The 16,236-nt window shown below is 48.9% G+C and overlaps 1 protein-coding gene across 3 annotated transcripts in view; it reads left to right on the top strand.

Annotated features, from left to right (window-relative positions):
• UNK (unk zinc finger) overlaps positions 1-16,236 on the top strand; it is a 102,214-nt gene that overhangs the window by 73,506 nt on the left and 12,472 nt on the right. For all 3 annotated transcript variants that reach the window (XM_040330522.1, XM_040330520.1, XM_040330521.1), the window contains 3 exons: positions 11,902-12,003; positions 14,349-14,537; positions 14,685-14,866. In XM_040330522.1, the coding sequence (XP_040186456.1) occupies positions 11,902-12,003; positions 14,349-14,537; positions 14,685-14,866 (473 nt within the window). The remainder of the gene's footprint in view (positions 1-11,901; positions 12,004-14,348; positions 14,538-14,684; positions 14,867-16,236) is intronic.

The following is a 16,236-nucleotide window of genomic DNA, read 5'->3' as shown; positions in this document are numbered from 1 at the left end:
GAGCTGAATGGGCATGTGCCCAAAACTGAAGAAATATTCCCTCCGCTCCGACCAGTACATGATCATCAGAAAGGGGCACAGATAATGGGAAAAATACAACCCCCCTATGCTAGTAGGCACGGTGGAGCAGGGGTGCGTAATTCAATTTTTTTTATTTTTATTCTGCACTGGACTTTGAAATTGCCCCTGCCCCCTATTAAATCCAATCTGGGGACAAAACCAGGGACAGACTTGGTCCGGGGACAGTGTCCTCAATCAGGGGACTGTCCCCTGAAACTGGGGATGTCTGGTCACCCTATACTAAGCAGCTGTCTAAAGAGATAGATAAACCATCTTAGTAGGTCCAGGGCAGCCTCTGCTTGGAGATGTTTGTTTTTTTGCTATCTTCAGATACTTATTTATTTTCTTTTTTTGTTTCTAAGGTCAGTGTGTTCCCCTTTAACCACTTACCCCCCGGACCATATTGCTGCCCAAAGACCAGAGTACTTTTTGCGATTCGGGACTGCGTCGCTTTAACAGACAATTGCGCGGTCGTGCGACGTGGCTCCCAAACAAAATTGGCGTCCTTTTTTCCCCACAAAAAGAGCTTTCTTTTGGTGGTATTTGTTCACCTCTGCGGTTTTTAGTTTTTGCGCTATAAACAAAAATAGAGCGACAATTTTGAAAAAAATGAATATTTTTTACTTTTTGCTGTAATAAATATCCCCCAAAAATATATAAAAAAAACTTTTTTTTTCCTCAGTTTAGGCCGATACGTATTCTTCTACATATTTTTCGTAAAAAAAAATCGCAATAAGCGTTTATTGATTGGTTTGCGCAAAAGTTATAGCGTTTACAAAATAGGGGGTATTTTTATGGCATTTTTATTAATATTTTTTTTACTAGTAATGGCGGCGATCAGCGATTTTTTTTTCGGTATTGCGACATTATGGCGGACACTTCGGACATTTTTGACACATTTTTGGGACCATTGGCATTTTTATAGCGATCAGTGCTATAAAAATGCATTAGATTACTATAAAAATGCCACTGGCAGTGAAGGGGTTAACACTAGGGGGCGGGGAAGGGGTTAAGTATGCCTGGGTGTGTTCTTACTGTGGGGGGGGGGGGGTGGCCTCACTAGGGGAAACACTGATCCTCGGTTCATACATTGTATGAACCGAAGAAAAGCATTTCCCCTGCTGACAGGAACGAGAGCTGTGTGTTTACACACACAGCTCCCGTTCCCCGCTCTGTACCGAGCGATCGCGTGTGCCCGGCGGCGATCGCGCCCGCCGGGCACACGCACGGGAGTCGGGGGCGAGCGGGGGGCGCGCGCGCCTCCGGCGGCTCGCGTGCGCCCCTAGTGGCGGCTAAAAGGTAGGACGTCATAATACGTGATCTCGCCTAGGAGAGCCACCTTGTGGACGTATTATGACGGTGCGGCGACGGCAAGTGGTTAAAGCAAAAATCTCCTGCGCTCTGGTGTTTCTCTAAACACGGATAGTGTAGTCCAGTCTTATGGCAAGGTCTATAGTCTTTCAGCCCTCCTCAGAACAATGGGTGTTCATATGGCTAAAGAGAAAATGAAAGAAAGCAGGGCGCACCGACCTAGTGCATTACCGCATATAAAAATGTTTATTATTTAAAATAAAATAAAAGCAATGGTCCCACTCACAAAGGAGCATAGGTATACACTTTTGACAAACAAGCTGGCTCTCTTGGCCCCTGCAAATGGGACTTGATGACGAGAGAGTCGGACGGTACCTCAAACGGTGTGTTCCCCTTTAACATGTGTAGCTAATCTGTTCTGTGTTTGTGCCCACTTAGAAGCTGTGATCCCCCGGCCAATATTAATGCATCCCTCAGAGCTAGTCAGTACTCAGCATCTTTTTCTCTTCCTGTGGTTGGGTTAAGCCCTTCTGTCTTTTGTATTAGGAGATTCTAATCTGAGTTGTATTGGATATGGATTCTCTTTTGGTTCATCTGACCTGTATGGACTTCACTTCTGATATGCTTTGTATGTGTATTTTGTAGTTTCTGGTTACAACTTCATCTCTTCCTGGCTGTCTACTGGTGCTCTCTCTGCCCCTGTTTTTTGTATGCAGTTGTCTAGCTAAAAACTCCTGTAACTCACTTACTGGAAGTTGTGCTGCTGCACATGACTATGGTATAAATACATACACCCTTATCTGCTAAGACCCACATTTTACTCAACTTTTACCTTAAATAAATAACTGAGACCACTACTGTAATCTTTGGAGTAAAAACTGGCCGTAGCAGCCTCCATTTATTTTTAAATAACCTTTTTTAAATATTAAAACACATTAAATAACATTTCCACACATAAACATAAGTAAACCTGAAACACAATATTAACACTACTGGTGCTGGACTTTGCAGGCACATTAAACCATTTTAACCATGCTAGAACTTTTATGAGCACTGCGATACCTAAATCTGGTCTTAGGCCTCAAGCTGAAAACCTGACTCAGAGACGACCTTACCTGACCGCAGTGCCCCCATTAACCCCTTCCCAGCTACACCTTGGTAGACTGGACTACCAGCCCCTTCAGAACCCATACCACCTCTGGGTAATGGCATCCACTTTAGGGTACTTTCTTCTCCTGCAAAGTCCAAAACACCCGCCGCCGCCACGACATCATAACTTCGCACCTGTGTGGAGAGACAGAAAAAAGAAAAAACAGGAAAGCACCCCAGACCACAAACACCATAACACATCCCCATTCTTACCCCCATAAACCAATCGCCCCCTCCAACCAACCAGCAAAAAAGGGAGGGTGGGTGGGAAACTTCGCCCCTCGTGCTGTTAGCCCGGGAAGCGTGGGAGGGTGATTTATAACCTCCCCTCCCACCGCTCTCCTTCACTGCAACCCCTCCCACTGACCATGGCAGGGCTTTCCTTTAACCCCGTCATGGCCGGCCCTGCGCCTATGCTGTGGGTTTTTTGCTCCGGGCCTCTCTTGACTATGGTATAAATACATACACCCTTATCTGCTAAGACCCACATTTTACTCAACTTTTACCTTAAATAAATAACTGAGACCACTACTGTAATCTTTGGAGTAAAAACTGGCCGTAGCAGCCTCCATTTATTTTTAAATAACCTTTTTTAAATATTAAAACACATTAAATAACATTTCCACACATAAACATAAGTAAACCTGAAACACAATATTAACACTACTGGTGCTGGACTTTGCAGGCACATTAAACCATTTTAACCATGCTAGAACTTTTATGAGCACTGCGATACCTAAATCTGGTCTTAGGCCTCAAGCCGAAAACCTGACTCAGAGACGACCTTACCTGACCGCAGTGCCCCCATTAACCCCTTCCCAGCTACACCTTGGTAGACTGGACTACCAGCCCCTTCAGAACCCATACCACCTCTGGGTAATGGCATCCACTTTAGGGTACTTTCTTCTCCTGCAAAGTCCAAAACACCCGCCACCAGCACCCAAAGGTAACTCCTTACCTTTGGGCGCCCCTCCACACCCTCAACGCTCGCTGGATCCCGTCTTGCAGGCCCAACACCCACATATCAATCCCCACGTCGGTCAAATGTACTCCATCTTTCAGCTGATACCTCCACATATCCACCTCCAGCTCAGGGTGTCTAACCACCAAGCCACCATTCCTGATCACAAACTTAGCCACGTCCCGATTGATCTTTCTCCTGGCCCTGTTCACGCCTTCCCACGATCTGGCCATCCGCCATGATGACCTGCCCACAATGTCTGACCATATCACTACCGTATCCGGGTAGGACATGCGAATTCGCAGAAAATCGAATTTGATGTCGCGTGCGACATCCAACATACTACGAATCCCAAGGTCGTTGCCCCCCGCATGTATCAATAAAACATCCGGCGGGCGATCCAACCGTGCAAACTTGTGCACTTCCGGCACCACCCTGCTCCACAACATCCCCGGGAACCCCAACCACCGCACCATCGCTTCCTGTCTTGGGATCCCCAGCTGTCGACCGTCCGGTCGCCTATCTGCTCTTGCCGCCCCCCTATGAACGAAGGAGTGGCCCATTATCCAGACCAGCCCTTGTCCCGCACCTGAAAGACAGCAAGTAAGAAAACCATCACAAATAAGTCCCATCGGGAGACGAACCCCATCCCCGACCCCAACATGTTCCCTTAACCAAAAAACCCCCGTTCCACTCCCACCAACATTGGAAGTGGCCCCTTAACTTTCTTGGGACGTATGTTAACCTGCACCCCCACTCACCCCTAATTCTACCATGAGCTGGGGCCTGACATATAGTCGAAACCTCCTAGACTCCCATCTGCCAATCCTCTTCACCAATTCCTCATCCAAGCCACAACGGGCCGCTTCCGTCGCAGCCCCAATCCGAAAAGAATGCGCCGAGAACTCCTGAGCCACAAGGCCCAAAGCCCCCAGGCACCGTCTAAACACCGTCACGAATTGATACCGCGACAACGCCGTACCATCCTCATGCAGCAAAAAAGACCCGCCCAACTCCGGCCGTACGTCCAAAAATTCCTGCACCACCCTAACAGGGCATAATTCCGACCCCTCAATAGGGAAAACTCGCACCACTTTTCCCTTCCCTTTCTGGTCCGTCTTGGACCGACGTAGTAACATTTTCACCCCTTCTCGCGTCCATGCCACATCACCGGCCAACATGCCACCCTGTACCGTCTTCGAGGGGCTAACCAATTCCCCTATTCGAAAAGCTCCAAAAAACGCCAACGCGAACGCCACCCTAAACAATAACACCTCAAACTGGGATGAACAAACTGTCCCCAACTTTCCCATAATACCCTTCAATATTTCAAACGACACTGGGCGCCGGGAATCCGCCCGACGCCCCTGTTTCCTGTAACCTTTAAGGGCCTGCCGGACACAAAAGTCCTTCGTAAAGTCCGGACACCCTTGCCACTTAAACAGAAAAGCCAAGCCGGCCAATTTTTTGTCCAACATGGACTGAGACACCCCGGCCTCCATGTTCCTGGCCAAGAAATAAATCACCAATCCCTTGACCTCGGGACCGGCCGGGTCCACCTCGGCCTCCCTGACCAGAGCCTGCCATTCTGCCCAAACCTTCTCATAAGCCCTCCAAGTGGTCACACTTACCGACTTTTTGATCCAACTGGAGACGATTCCAACGGAATCCTCCAAAGCCACTCCGGACAGGGTACCCCTTGCTCCTCTGCCTCCGGCACCAGCTCCCGAAACCGGTCCCACTGAAAGCGAGACAGAGCGTCAGCCACTACATTCTCCACCCCCGGTAAATGCACCGCATACACAAATATGTTCATCTGCAAACAGCGCAGCACCAGGTGCCGTAATAGCCGAATAACTGGAGGAGAGGACGCCGTAACTTTGTTGATCACCTGGACCACCCCCAGATTGTCCCCATGGAACCGCACCTTCCGGTCCCGGAAGGCCGCCCCCCACAACTCTACTGCCAGCACCACCGGAAACAATTCCAACAGCACCAAGTTCTTTGTGAACCCCGCCTCCAACCAGGCCTGAGGCCAAGGGCCCGCACTCCATTGCCCCTGAAAGTATGCCCCAAAACCTGCGCCTCCGGCTGCATCCGTGAACAACTCCATGTCAAAGTTACTAACCGGACCGGACATCCACAATGCCCTGCCGTTGAAGGATTCCAAAAAGGAGTGCCACACCAACAAATCCTCCCTATGTTCTCTCCCCAGGCGCACATAGTGCCTGGGTGACCTGACCCCCGCTGTGGCCGCCGAAAGGCGCCTGCAAAAAACCCTCCCCATGGGGAGAATGCGGCACGCAAAGTTTAGCTTCCCCAGGAGCGACTGCAGCGCTCGGAGTTGCACTTTCCGCAAACCAACCATCTCCTGTATCTCAGCCTTGAGGCCTTCCAGCTTGTCCAGTGGCAACCTACACTCCATCACCTCTGAATCAATTACAATGCCCAAAAATTGGATGACCGATCTCGGACCCTCCGTTTTCTCGGGCGCCAGCGGCACCCCAAAACGCTCCGCAATGTGTTCCAGCGTGGCCAACAACACTGCGCAAATCCGTGACCCCGCCGGTCCAACGCAGAGAAAGTCGTCCAGATAGTGGATCACGGAGCTCACTCCAGACACATCCCGAACCACCCACTCCAGGAAAGAACTAAACCGTTCAAACAGCGCGCAGGAAATGGAGCAGCCCATCGGTAGGCACTTGTCTACGTAGAACTCCCCACCCCAATGGCAACCCAAAAGCCGAAAACTATCCGGGTGGACCGGCAGGAGCCGAAACGCCGCCTCAATGTCCGACTTGGCCATCAAGGCCCCCCGGCCATACCGCCTAACCCAGCCCACCGCAGCGTCAAAGGAGGTGTAGCTCACCGTACACTCCTCCATGCTGATAGCGTCGTTAACCGACCCCCCCCTTGGAAACGACAAATGATGAATGAGCCGGAATTTGTTCGGCTCCTTCTTAGGCACCACCCCCAAAGGTGAAACCACCAAATCGTCCAAGGGAGGCGAAACAAATGGGCCCCCCATCCTGCCCAACGCCACTTCCTTCAGCAGTTTCTCCGAAACCACCTCCGGATGTTGTAACGCGGAACGCAAATTCTTTGCCACCGGGGGGACCACCGCCAACTTGCACGGAATGCTGAAACCCACGGAGAATCCCCTTTCCAACAACAGGGCGGCCGCCCTGTCAGGATATCTACCGAGAAACGGTCGCATCCTTTCCACCATCACCGGAGTCCTCCCTCTTACTTGAAGCATCTCCGGAACGGCCCTTGCCTTGTTTAAAACACCGGGAAGAGGGGTGATTGCCACCACAGCCGGAGCACTCGTGCTTGAACCGGCAAGACCCTCCGAACTTGCAGTTTCCTTCGTTGAACTGCCAGCAGACCCCCTTTTTCTTTCCGGCCGACTGTCCTGGGGAAGAGGTTCCACCGGCCCCCCCCTGAAAAAACGGCGTGGACGTCCGTGGGGCCGACATAAGCCGCATCCAAAGGCCGATGTCTTTAGTGTCCCACCTAATATCCGGCCTGATAGCCCGGCGTTGCCGGAAATGCTCATCATACCGGAGCCACCCAGTGCCCCCGTAGCACCGGTAGGCCTCGCTAATCGCCTCCTGGTAACTAAAAAGCGCCGAACAGTGTTCGGGGTTTTTCTCGCCGATCACGCTCGCCATGATCGAGTATGCCTGCGACCAGTTCGCAAAAGTTCTAGGTATAAGCCTATACCTCCTCTTCTCCTCGTCCTCTTTTTTGGACTCCTCCGGCTTAACCCTATCAAGGTTAAACTTTTCCAGCGGTAACAACGCAAATATCTCTACATATTCGCTCTTCCAAATCTTTTCCCGCACCTCTGGCTTCAAATGTGAACCCAGCGGTGCCTCATAACAGGTATACACCTCCCCTTTAGCTGCGTCCGCCAACCGGACCAAATCCCTCTTCTTTGCGGAATCGACCCCCGCATCTCCTTTATCCGCAGGCGGCACCCCATTACCCGCTGCCACCGCCCCTACCTCTTGCCCCTTGTCCACAGGCACCACTGGCCCCGACACGGCGACCGCCACTGCAGGTGACGTGACCCCGGACCCCCCCGCCGGACCCCATGCTGCCGCGGGGCTAACGGCGGGGCTGCTCCCCCCCTTCAGCTGGCTCACCAATGCTTCTAAACCCACCAAAAACCGATGCAAACCCCCATCCTCTCCCGACTGTTCCCCCAAGGCACCCGAACCCCCACTACTCGCCCCTGCGGGCACCCCTAAACGCCTACGGGGACCCCCCCGTCCCCCCACTGACACCCCCACATTCTGTACATTAGAAGACAAAGCCAAAAACGACTCACCGGGCTGTCTGGAAGCAATCCCATCAGCCGTCCGGCTTGGCTCCCGCGCTGCGACCTCCGTCCTGGGCACGACTTCCTCCTCCGACAGCTCCCCTTCCGATCGATCTCCAGGGTGACCCTCCTCACCCGATGAAAGCCCACCAGGCGACTCGGGCCTGGGAGCCGTGGGCCCAGAGCTGGACTCGCTCTCGCTGCGCACCCTGGACCCGTGAACCGACTTCCTCGTTGCTTTCCTTGGTGCCTCGTACATTCTGCCGTCTTCCCCTCCCCCACGCTCCCTCACCACGGGGCTGGATTGGAGGTGGCTAGCCGCGGATGCTGGGGAGCTAGCCACCGCAGGGACCGATGTGCGTTGCTGAGGCTCTCGGCCCTCCGGTGCAAAACCGGGGTTGGAGCCCGCATCCCTCCGATCGTCTCGCCGAGCGGACCTGGCCGCCGCAGAAGAGCCCCCTGGCCGCCCCCTCCCTGCCCCACGCTGCCGCTCAATGGTCTTCTCCTGGCGCCCCCCCGCCGCTGTACGTTTCGCTGGGGGGCCCGAGGGGGCCCGGATGGGGCTGCCCTCCCTCCTATGGGACCGGGTGGATGGACCGGGTGAATAACGCACAGGGGGCCGGGACACCCGTGAACGCGGGGTGTCCCCCCCCCCCCCCCCCGGCCCGGTGATCTCGTCACATTGCCCCGCTCCGCAGGCCGAGGCCCATGTGTTGCTGAGGTGCCCCCCTCCCCCCCCCGGACGGGTGAAACAGACCTGGCATCCCCCTGTGGCAGGAGCGGCCCCAGCATGGACTGGAGCCACCCCTCTCCGCGGCGATCTGCCTCCTCCCTAAGCTGGGCGAGCATAGCCTCAACCCCAGACATAGTAGCAGGCAGCTGGGTGAAAATTGAGCCCCCGGCTGCGGCCTAGCAGCGCTCGTTTTTTTTTTTTTTTTTTTTTTTAGGCAGAGCCAGCTACACCAGCAGCGCCTGTCCCTGGAGCCGATCGCCCGAAAATATAGCCCCCGGTCGCGGCCTGCCTCTAACGGAAGTCTCTGGCAGAACAACAGGCCCCAGCAGCGCCCCTAACACCCGCCGATCGCCGGAAAATAGAGTCCCCGGTCGCGGCCTGCCTCTCCCTGGTATTTACTGGCAGAGCAATGGATCCCCAGCAGCGCCTATGTCCCGCCGGACGCCCGCAAATAAAGTCCCCGGTCGCGGCCTACCTCTCCCCGGACGTTTCTGGCAGAGCACAGAGTCCCCAGCAGCAAACTTCGCCCCTCGTGCTGTTAGCCCGGGAAGCGTGGGAGGGTGATTTATAACCTCCCCTCCCACCGCTCTCCTTCACTGCAACCCCTCCCACTGACCATGGCAGGGCTTTCCTTTAACCCCGTCATGGCCGGCCCTGCGCCTATGCTGTGGGTTTTTTGCTCCGGGCCTCTCTAGTCCATCTGTACTCTCAACAGCATGGTTGAAGACTGGGTGCTCCTGGTCATTGTACTCCTTGACTGGTGTATAGCTGATGTCCCGACTACAAACCCAGTACCCGTGCCTCCACTTAACCTAAGTAAAGACAAACTACTTCTTGGTTAAGAGGCCAGCCGGCCACTTTATTATTACAAATAACAAACAATAAAACTCTTTAAATATATAAATATATATATATATAAAACAACAACCAATATATATATATACACCATAACAACCCACAACTTTACAACTGCTGTCTTATTTTAGGTGAGCGAAGGAAATATGACAACTACCCCATCGGCTGCACTAACACCACCCTGGCCCCTAGCCGTGGTCCCACAAGCTCAGGGACGAGCTGTTGCTTCGTGCCACTGCAGCCCGATGTTATCTTGTAGCCCACTATTTACGACTAGGGAGGGTACCCATACCTAGATAGGTCCAACCCATCCCATGTCATAAACCGACTTCCTCCACTCTACCACCAAGACCCATGCCAAACATCTCCCTAAAATTCCTCAACCTAGCCACCACAAATAGGGCGGGCGGGCGGGAAATCCTCTCTGCTGGTTCCCACTTTCCTGCTCTGCTACCCAGGAATGAGCTGGGCCCACCCCCCAACCCGGGATACTATACTTTGCCCCCTCCCTATTTTCAAATCACACCCCATCACCAGATTTTTTAACCCCTCCTCAGACTACCCATTGGTGCTCTCCCCCCAGCTCCCCCAGTCATGCCGGCCCTCCACCTAGGTTCCCTTCTATTCCGGGCCTGTCCTATCCTAGCCCATTACCCAGAGCTGGCAATGTGATAGTCTTCTGTATGTCTGTTCTTACCATGTACCTGCTCCACTGTTCCTACATAGACACGGATATCTTATGTGCTCCTGTAATCAAGTTCCTTCATTCCAGGAGTTCCCAGTGCCCCTAGATATGATCAACAGTCCACCTAGATTGCAAACAAAACGACTAGCCCTTCCTAAAAATCAAAGCGCTTGTGGAAGAGAGGAGAGAAACTAAATGAAAATACACAGAGGGACTATAATAACCTCCCTCTAGGACAATACTGTATAAAAGTCCACCTAGATTGTGCCAATGAGAGTCAGCCCACTATGAAAGCCAATAAGGTTCTAATGGCAGGCAGTGGCTTTGGAAGGCAACATTTCTCTAAGCACTGGTAGCACTGTAGTTGCTTAGCTGAGCTAAACTTACAGCTGGTTGGTTGGGGTTTGGAGAAGGACACACAGTGGACCAGCAATGGTGGGCAAGTATGAAAGCTTAACTTTTTCTCACTGAAAATAGAAACACTTTGCACGCTATTTTCTAAATGACCATTTTGTTTAAAAAAATAAAATAAAATTTTGTTGTTCGGTACTTGTTCTGGTTGATTGTTATAGCACTGGGTCAGGTATTTTCTGCCCTGAACCCAAAATGGTAACATTCTTTTGGGAATCCAGCTTGTAAGGCTGCCAGTAGTGAGATGATTTCCAGTACAATGTATTTTCATATTTGTCAGGGAAATGCCATCAAATACACACATGTTGATGACTCTCTGTATATGCAGTAAAGCATGCTTGTTATACTCGCTGTGGAACCTAAGGGGTTAATTCTCAGCATTGTGTAAAAAAGGCTGCTTGATTCTGTCGTCTCTCAAACTCCCCTTCTTCCACTGTCCCCAATCTAGCTGCTGATAGAACCAAGCCTTGGGGGCAAGCTGCACATGCTCAGTTTGGTTTGTATTGCTAGAGAAAAATTCCCCTATGTCACAATCTGAGTATTATTCCAGCCTAGATAGGAGATGATGGGAGTTGCTTTTTCTGACCACATATCTGGTGCCTTCTGAGGAAGGCCATAGCTGAGCTTTGAACCGCTAATGGGCAGGCTGAATGTACCAAGTCAATCAACTTGGGTACAACCTGCCAGCTGGATTCTCTTATGATTATCGCTAGCGGTTGCTATAGCCACTAACGATAATCACTGTCATCTCCCAGCGGGGATGGCTTACCCGCCCCCGGCGGGAGCAAGCAATGCCTCGGTTGGAGGTATTCCCCCGTCAGCACCGTCAAAAGCTACCCGTGTTTTAGGGGTCTCAGGCAATAAATGGAGACATTGGGGGAAAGTGGGGACATTTTATTAAAGCATGTTTTTTGTAATCCTTGTAAGGTGTACCTGTTCCTTTGCCTGCTATGGTCAAAGTACCAGCTTTATTTAAATGATCTGATATAAATGATCTTTTGGAATCAGTCTTGTACCATTATATTTTTAATAGGTATTTATGCCCAAAGTTTACCTCCTTATTTATTTTTTCTTTCTAAAGCTAGCTATACAGGCATAGGTTTCTCCATCAACACTAAAGCGTGTGGATGGAGGAATCTCTTCTGCTGACTATTGTATTCAGAAAACCGAACCACCTATGGCCATCTGAATACCTGAACAGTGACTGCATCTGATAGGGTGCCATCCCTGTTCATCCCACAATTGGTGCAGACAGGGCCACCTATGGCTTGAATTGCTGTTTATTTACCAGGTCAGAAACTGGCTGTGTATAACCAGCTCAAGGGGTACATTCGCTTATCATACATTTTTATACCACCGTTTATATTTTTCAGGCTACAGTTTTCTTCATACTTTTTTTTTTCTTTCAGAATCTGCCCTGGATGACCTTGATTTAAATGATTTTGGTGTTGCCGCTTTAGAGAAGTCATTCGATAATACCACAGTTGCCACATCTGGTGGTATAATGATAGGTAATTGATCATGTTTTCCTTTTGTTTATATCAGAGTAACGATCATAACTGCTGACTTTAAGACTCGGTTCACACTGGGGCGACACGTAAGGCTTTTTTTTTTTTTACTATACAAAGTTAAAACAACAAGGGCAGAAGATTTAATAGATGGAAAGATGAAAAAATTACTGAAGGTCCGCATTAATAATTTAATGCCTCAAAGCTGAACTCTGACCACAAAAACATTCATTTAAATGCAACTCCAATGCCAAAAATGTTCAGACAATGTGTAAAATCTACAAAAAAACAGAATGCAACGATTGGCAAATCTCATAAACCCAGATTTTTATTCGCAATTGAAAGTAGACAACATATCAAATGTTTAAACTGAGAAAATGTACCATTTTAACCACTTAAGGACCTTGGCTGTTTTTCAGATTTGGCGTTTACAAGATTAAAACATTTTTTTTTGCTCGAAAATTACTTAAAACCCCCAAACATTATATATAGGTTTTTTTCTAACACCATAGAAAATAAAATGGTGGTCATTGCAATACTTTTTGTCACACCGTATTTGCGCAGCAGTCTTACAAGCGCACTTTTTTTGGAAAAAAAACACTTTTTTAAATTAAAAAATAAGACTAATAAAACAGTAAAGTTAGCCCAATTTTTTTATATATTGTGAAAGATAATGTTACGTCGAGTAAAATGATACCCAACATGTCACGCTTCAAAATTCTACAGGTTGCATCTTTTGAGCTACAGAGGAGGTCTAGGTCTAGAATTATTTCTCTCGCTCTAACGATCGCGGTGATACCCCACTTGTGTGGTTTGAACACCGTTTTCATATGCGGGCGCTACTCATGTATGCGTTCGCTTCTGCACGCAAGTTTGTCGGGACGCATCCATCGCGTCACTAGTAGCCGAAAGAAGCCGAACGTCGGTGCGGCTCTATACTGCGCCTGCGCACCGACGTTCGGCTTCTTTCGGAAAATCGTGACGCGATGGATGCGACCGTCGGAAGCATCTCGGAAGACTGTCAATCAAAATAGGAACGCCCAGTCCCGCAGCCCATACCCGGAAGCGGCGGAGAAGATGCATCTCGTAAACGGCAAGTAATGCTCATATTTTAAAACAACTAGCCGATTCCCCTAGACAAAACGAGCAGGAATCTAAGGGGAAAAAGTGTTATGTACGGGTGAACCCCCGCTTTAAGACAAAAATAAGGTCTTTTTGAAATTGATGGCAGCAACATGTCTCAGGGACAGGGCAACAAAAAGCTGGTGAAGTAAGTGGTACTAACAAGGAAGAGCTGGAAGAACATTTTGTACAGTGCCTTGAAAAAGTATTCATACCCCTTGAAATTGTTCACGTTTTGTCTTGTTACAACCAAAAACGTAAATGTATTTTATTGGGATTTTATGTGATGGACCAACATAAAGTGGAAGGAAAATGATAAATGGTTTTCCAATTTTTTTTACTAATAAATATCTGAAAAGTGTGAAATGCATTTGTATTCGGTCTCCTTTACTCTGATACCCCTATCTAACATCTAGTGGAACCAATTGCCTTCAGAAGGTACCTAATTAGTAAATAGAGTCCACATGTGTGTAATTTTAATCTCGTTATAAATACAGCTGTTCTGTGAAGCCCTCAGAGATTTGTTAGAGAACCTTAGTGAACAAACAGCATCATGAAGGTCAAGGAACACACCAGACAGGTCAGGGATAAAGATGTGGAGAAGTTTGAAGCAGGGTTAGGTTATAAAAAAAATATCCCAAGCTTTGAACATCTCATAGAGCACTGTTGAATCCATCATCCGAAAATGGAAAGTGTATGACCGTCTGACTTTTTCCATTGGAAATTCCGATCGTGTACGAGGCATAAGGCTTTAGAACCACTTTAAGGCTTTCATTCACGAAATAATGATACTTCTTAGTTAGCAGGATTGAACCAAATCAAATTTTTTATACGCTGTTCTCATTTTACCCAGTTCCTGATGAACTGGATGAAATGTAATCATTGGGTGGCCCCATGGACCACCTCTTGCCCAGCATTCCTTGGTTGACAAATTGAAGGAGTCGGGTGGAAAATTGACAGCCGAACATTGGAAACATCCAATCAGGTTTTTTTGATAGACGGTGAGCAAGGCTGCCAAAATAAAATAGCTGCATAGTGTAGATAGAAGAATTGGATACATTTTTCCATGCAGACTTCCAAGCTAAACGAAAAATATCTGTTGGTGTATGGCCAGCCTTACTAGCAAATTGGTATAAAGCTTCCAGATTCCATCTGAAATGTTTTATTTTTTTCCTCTCCTCTTCAATGTTGCCTTGTTAATGTTAATTTGTTCTCTCCAATTGCAGGTGGCAGCCTAATGCAGAGTTCTGCTCCTGTAAACATCCCTGGATCTTTAGGCAGCTCAGCGTCCTTCCATTCCACATCTCCATCTCCACCTGTAAGCATCTCCTCACACTTTATGCACCAGACCCCTGGAGCACATAGCCAATCAGAAAGCACCTTTCTCAGTACATCAACCACCCCTGGGTCACTAGGTAAGTGACTGTACAGCAGCAAATGGATGTAATGGGACATCTATGGTAGGGCTATTCCTTCCTGAATTTTTTGTTTTTTAAATAACTCATATTTTAACATTCATATTCATGGTTAAGGTTTACCTTGTTTTGTTTTTATGTTTATAGGCTTAAATGGCATGAATAACAGTATATGGGAACATTTTGTGTCAGGCAGCTATTCTCCTGGGACGTCACCTGCGTTCCCCTCTGGAGCAGGTGGGGCCGAGCTTGTTAGATTACGCCAGGAGCTGGAAGAGGCTAGTAACACTATCAAACAATGGGAGGACTCATGGAAACAAGCAAAACAGGTAAACAGTGATGTACATTGGCATTTGCTTTTAGCCTTCTAACTAGGAATACTCTGGGGTGCTTTCAAAGTCGTTCAAAGGAAGTGCCATGTTTTTTTTGCATTTTATGTAAAGCTAAATTCCAGGAAAACAGCAAAACAGCTCTGGTATAATACATATGCCTTTGTTCAGTCTTGTCATCCAGGCACTCCTGCTGGAAAGAGCAACTCAGTCTTTGGTCTCTCTGTAGACTGGGCTTTATTTAAGGAACTGTAGGCAAAACCTTTTTTTTTTCATTTTGGATAGAGCAAGGTAGGACTATAACCTCTGTAAGGTTTATTTTGCCCTCTCTGTCATATTGGGGAGATTTGCTTTCACTTCCTGTCCCATTGCCAACACAGGAAGTGAAAGGAAATGCCTGCAAATTAAGAGAATACATTGGGGACCCCCAGGTCACAAGAACTAGTGTCCACTTTGGAAGATTTCCCCCTCTATTACATTTCTGGGAACAATTAAAACATTTTTGATTTTCTTTTACTTACTTTCAATGATAATGGTAAACAGGACAAATAGAGAGGGTGAATCTCCCTAACGAGGGCACAGACAGCAATAAAAACTGACAAGTGTTATAAACCCTCTCCACTCTATCCAAAAAAAAAAAAAGTTTTGCCCTTAAGCCCTTAAGACACGGGCCAGAATATTGGGCGGTATTGGCTGGTTCAATAGAAACTGTCCGACATTCTGCTTGAATGGGCATGAACGAATGAGGTCTGCCGATCATCATCTAACCAGCGGCAATGGCTGAGAGTGCTGACTGGAGTGTTCTGGCAGGGGGGGGGGGGGGCATCCGTGTCCCCCTGTCAAGACCCAATAGCACAGCAGTAGGGAAGATCCTTCTGAGCTCTTCAGTTTTTTCATTCAGTCCGCTGGGTTGAAAGAAAAACAAAGCTGCTAGGGTGTACCAGGCTTAGTTATACTAAGCACTTTAGCAAAGTCCAAAACCTGTCATGGCCCATGACTGCACAACGAAAGAGGAGCAGCACACTCTCACGTTTATCTCACTTCTCTCCTTACCATGTTCACTTTGTAAACCCTCATGTTTTTTCACCTTAATGGATGCCAGTGATCGGCCCCCAGCCTCCCCGTTTTATTTACCTGAGCCCTAGAATTTGCCACGGCGGAGATGCACTGTCCCGCTGCCCGTGGCTCTTGGCTTTTGATTGGATAGATTGATAGCAGCGCAGCCATTGGTTTCCGCTGCTTTCAATCAAATCCAATGACCAGGGGGGCAGGGCTGATTCCTACATTCCGAATGATGGACTCGGGAGCGCGCCCGCAAGGTAACCCCCCGGGAGAGCGTCTCCTAGGGGGTTATACGATGCAGGGAGGAG

The sequence above is a fragment of the Rana temporaria genome, chromosome 12 (assembly GCF_905171775.1).
Source record: "Rana temporaria chromosome 12, aRanTem1.1, whole genome shotgun sequence".
NCBI lineage: Eukaryota > Metazoa > Chordata > Amphibia > Anura > Ranidae > Rana > Rana temporaria.
Note: the sequence above shows the minus strand (reverse complement) of the source record. Positions and strands in the feature narration are given on the sequence as shown.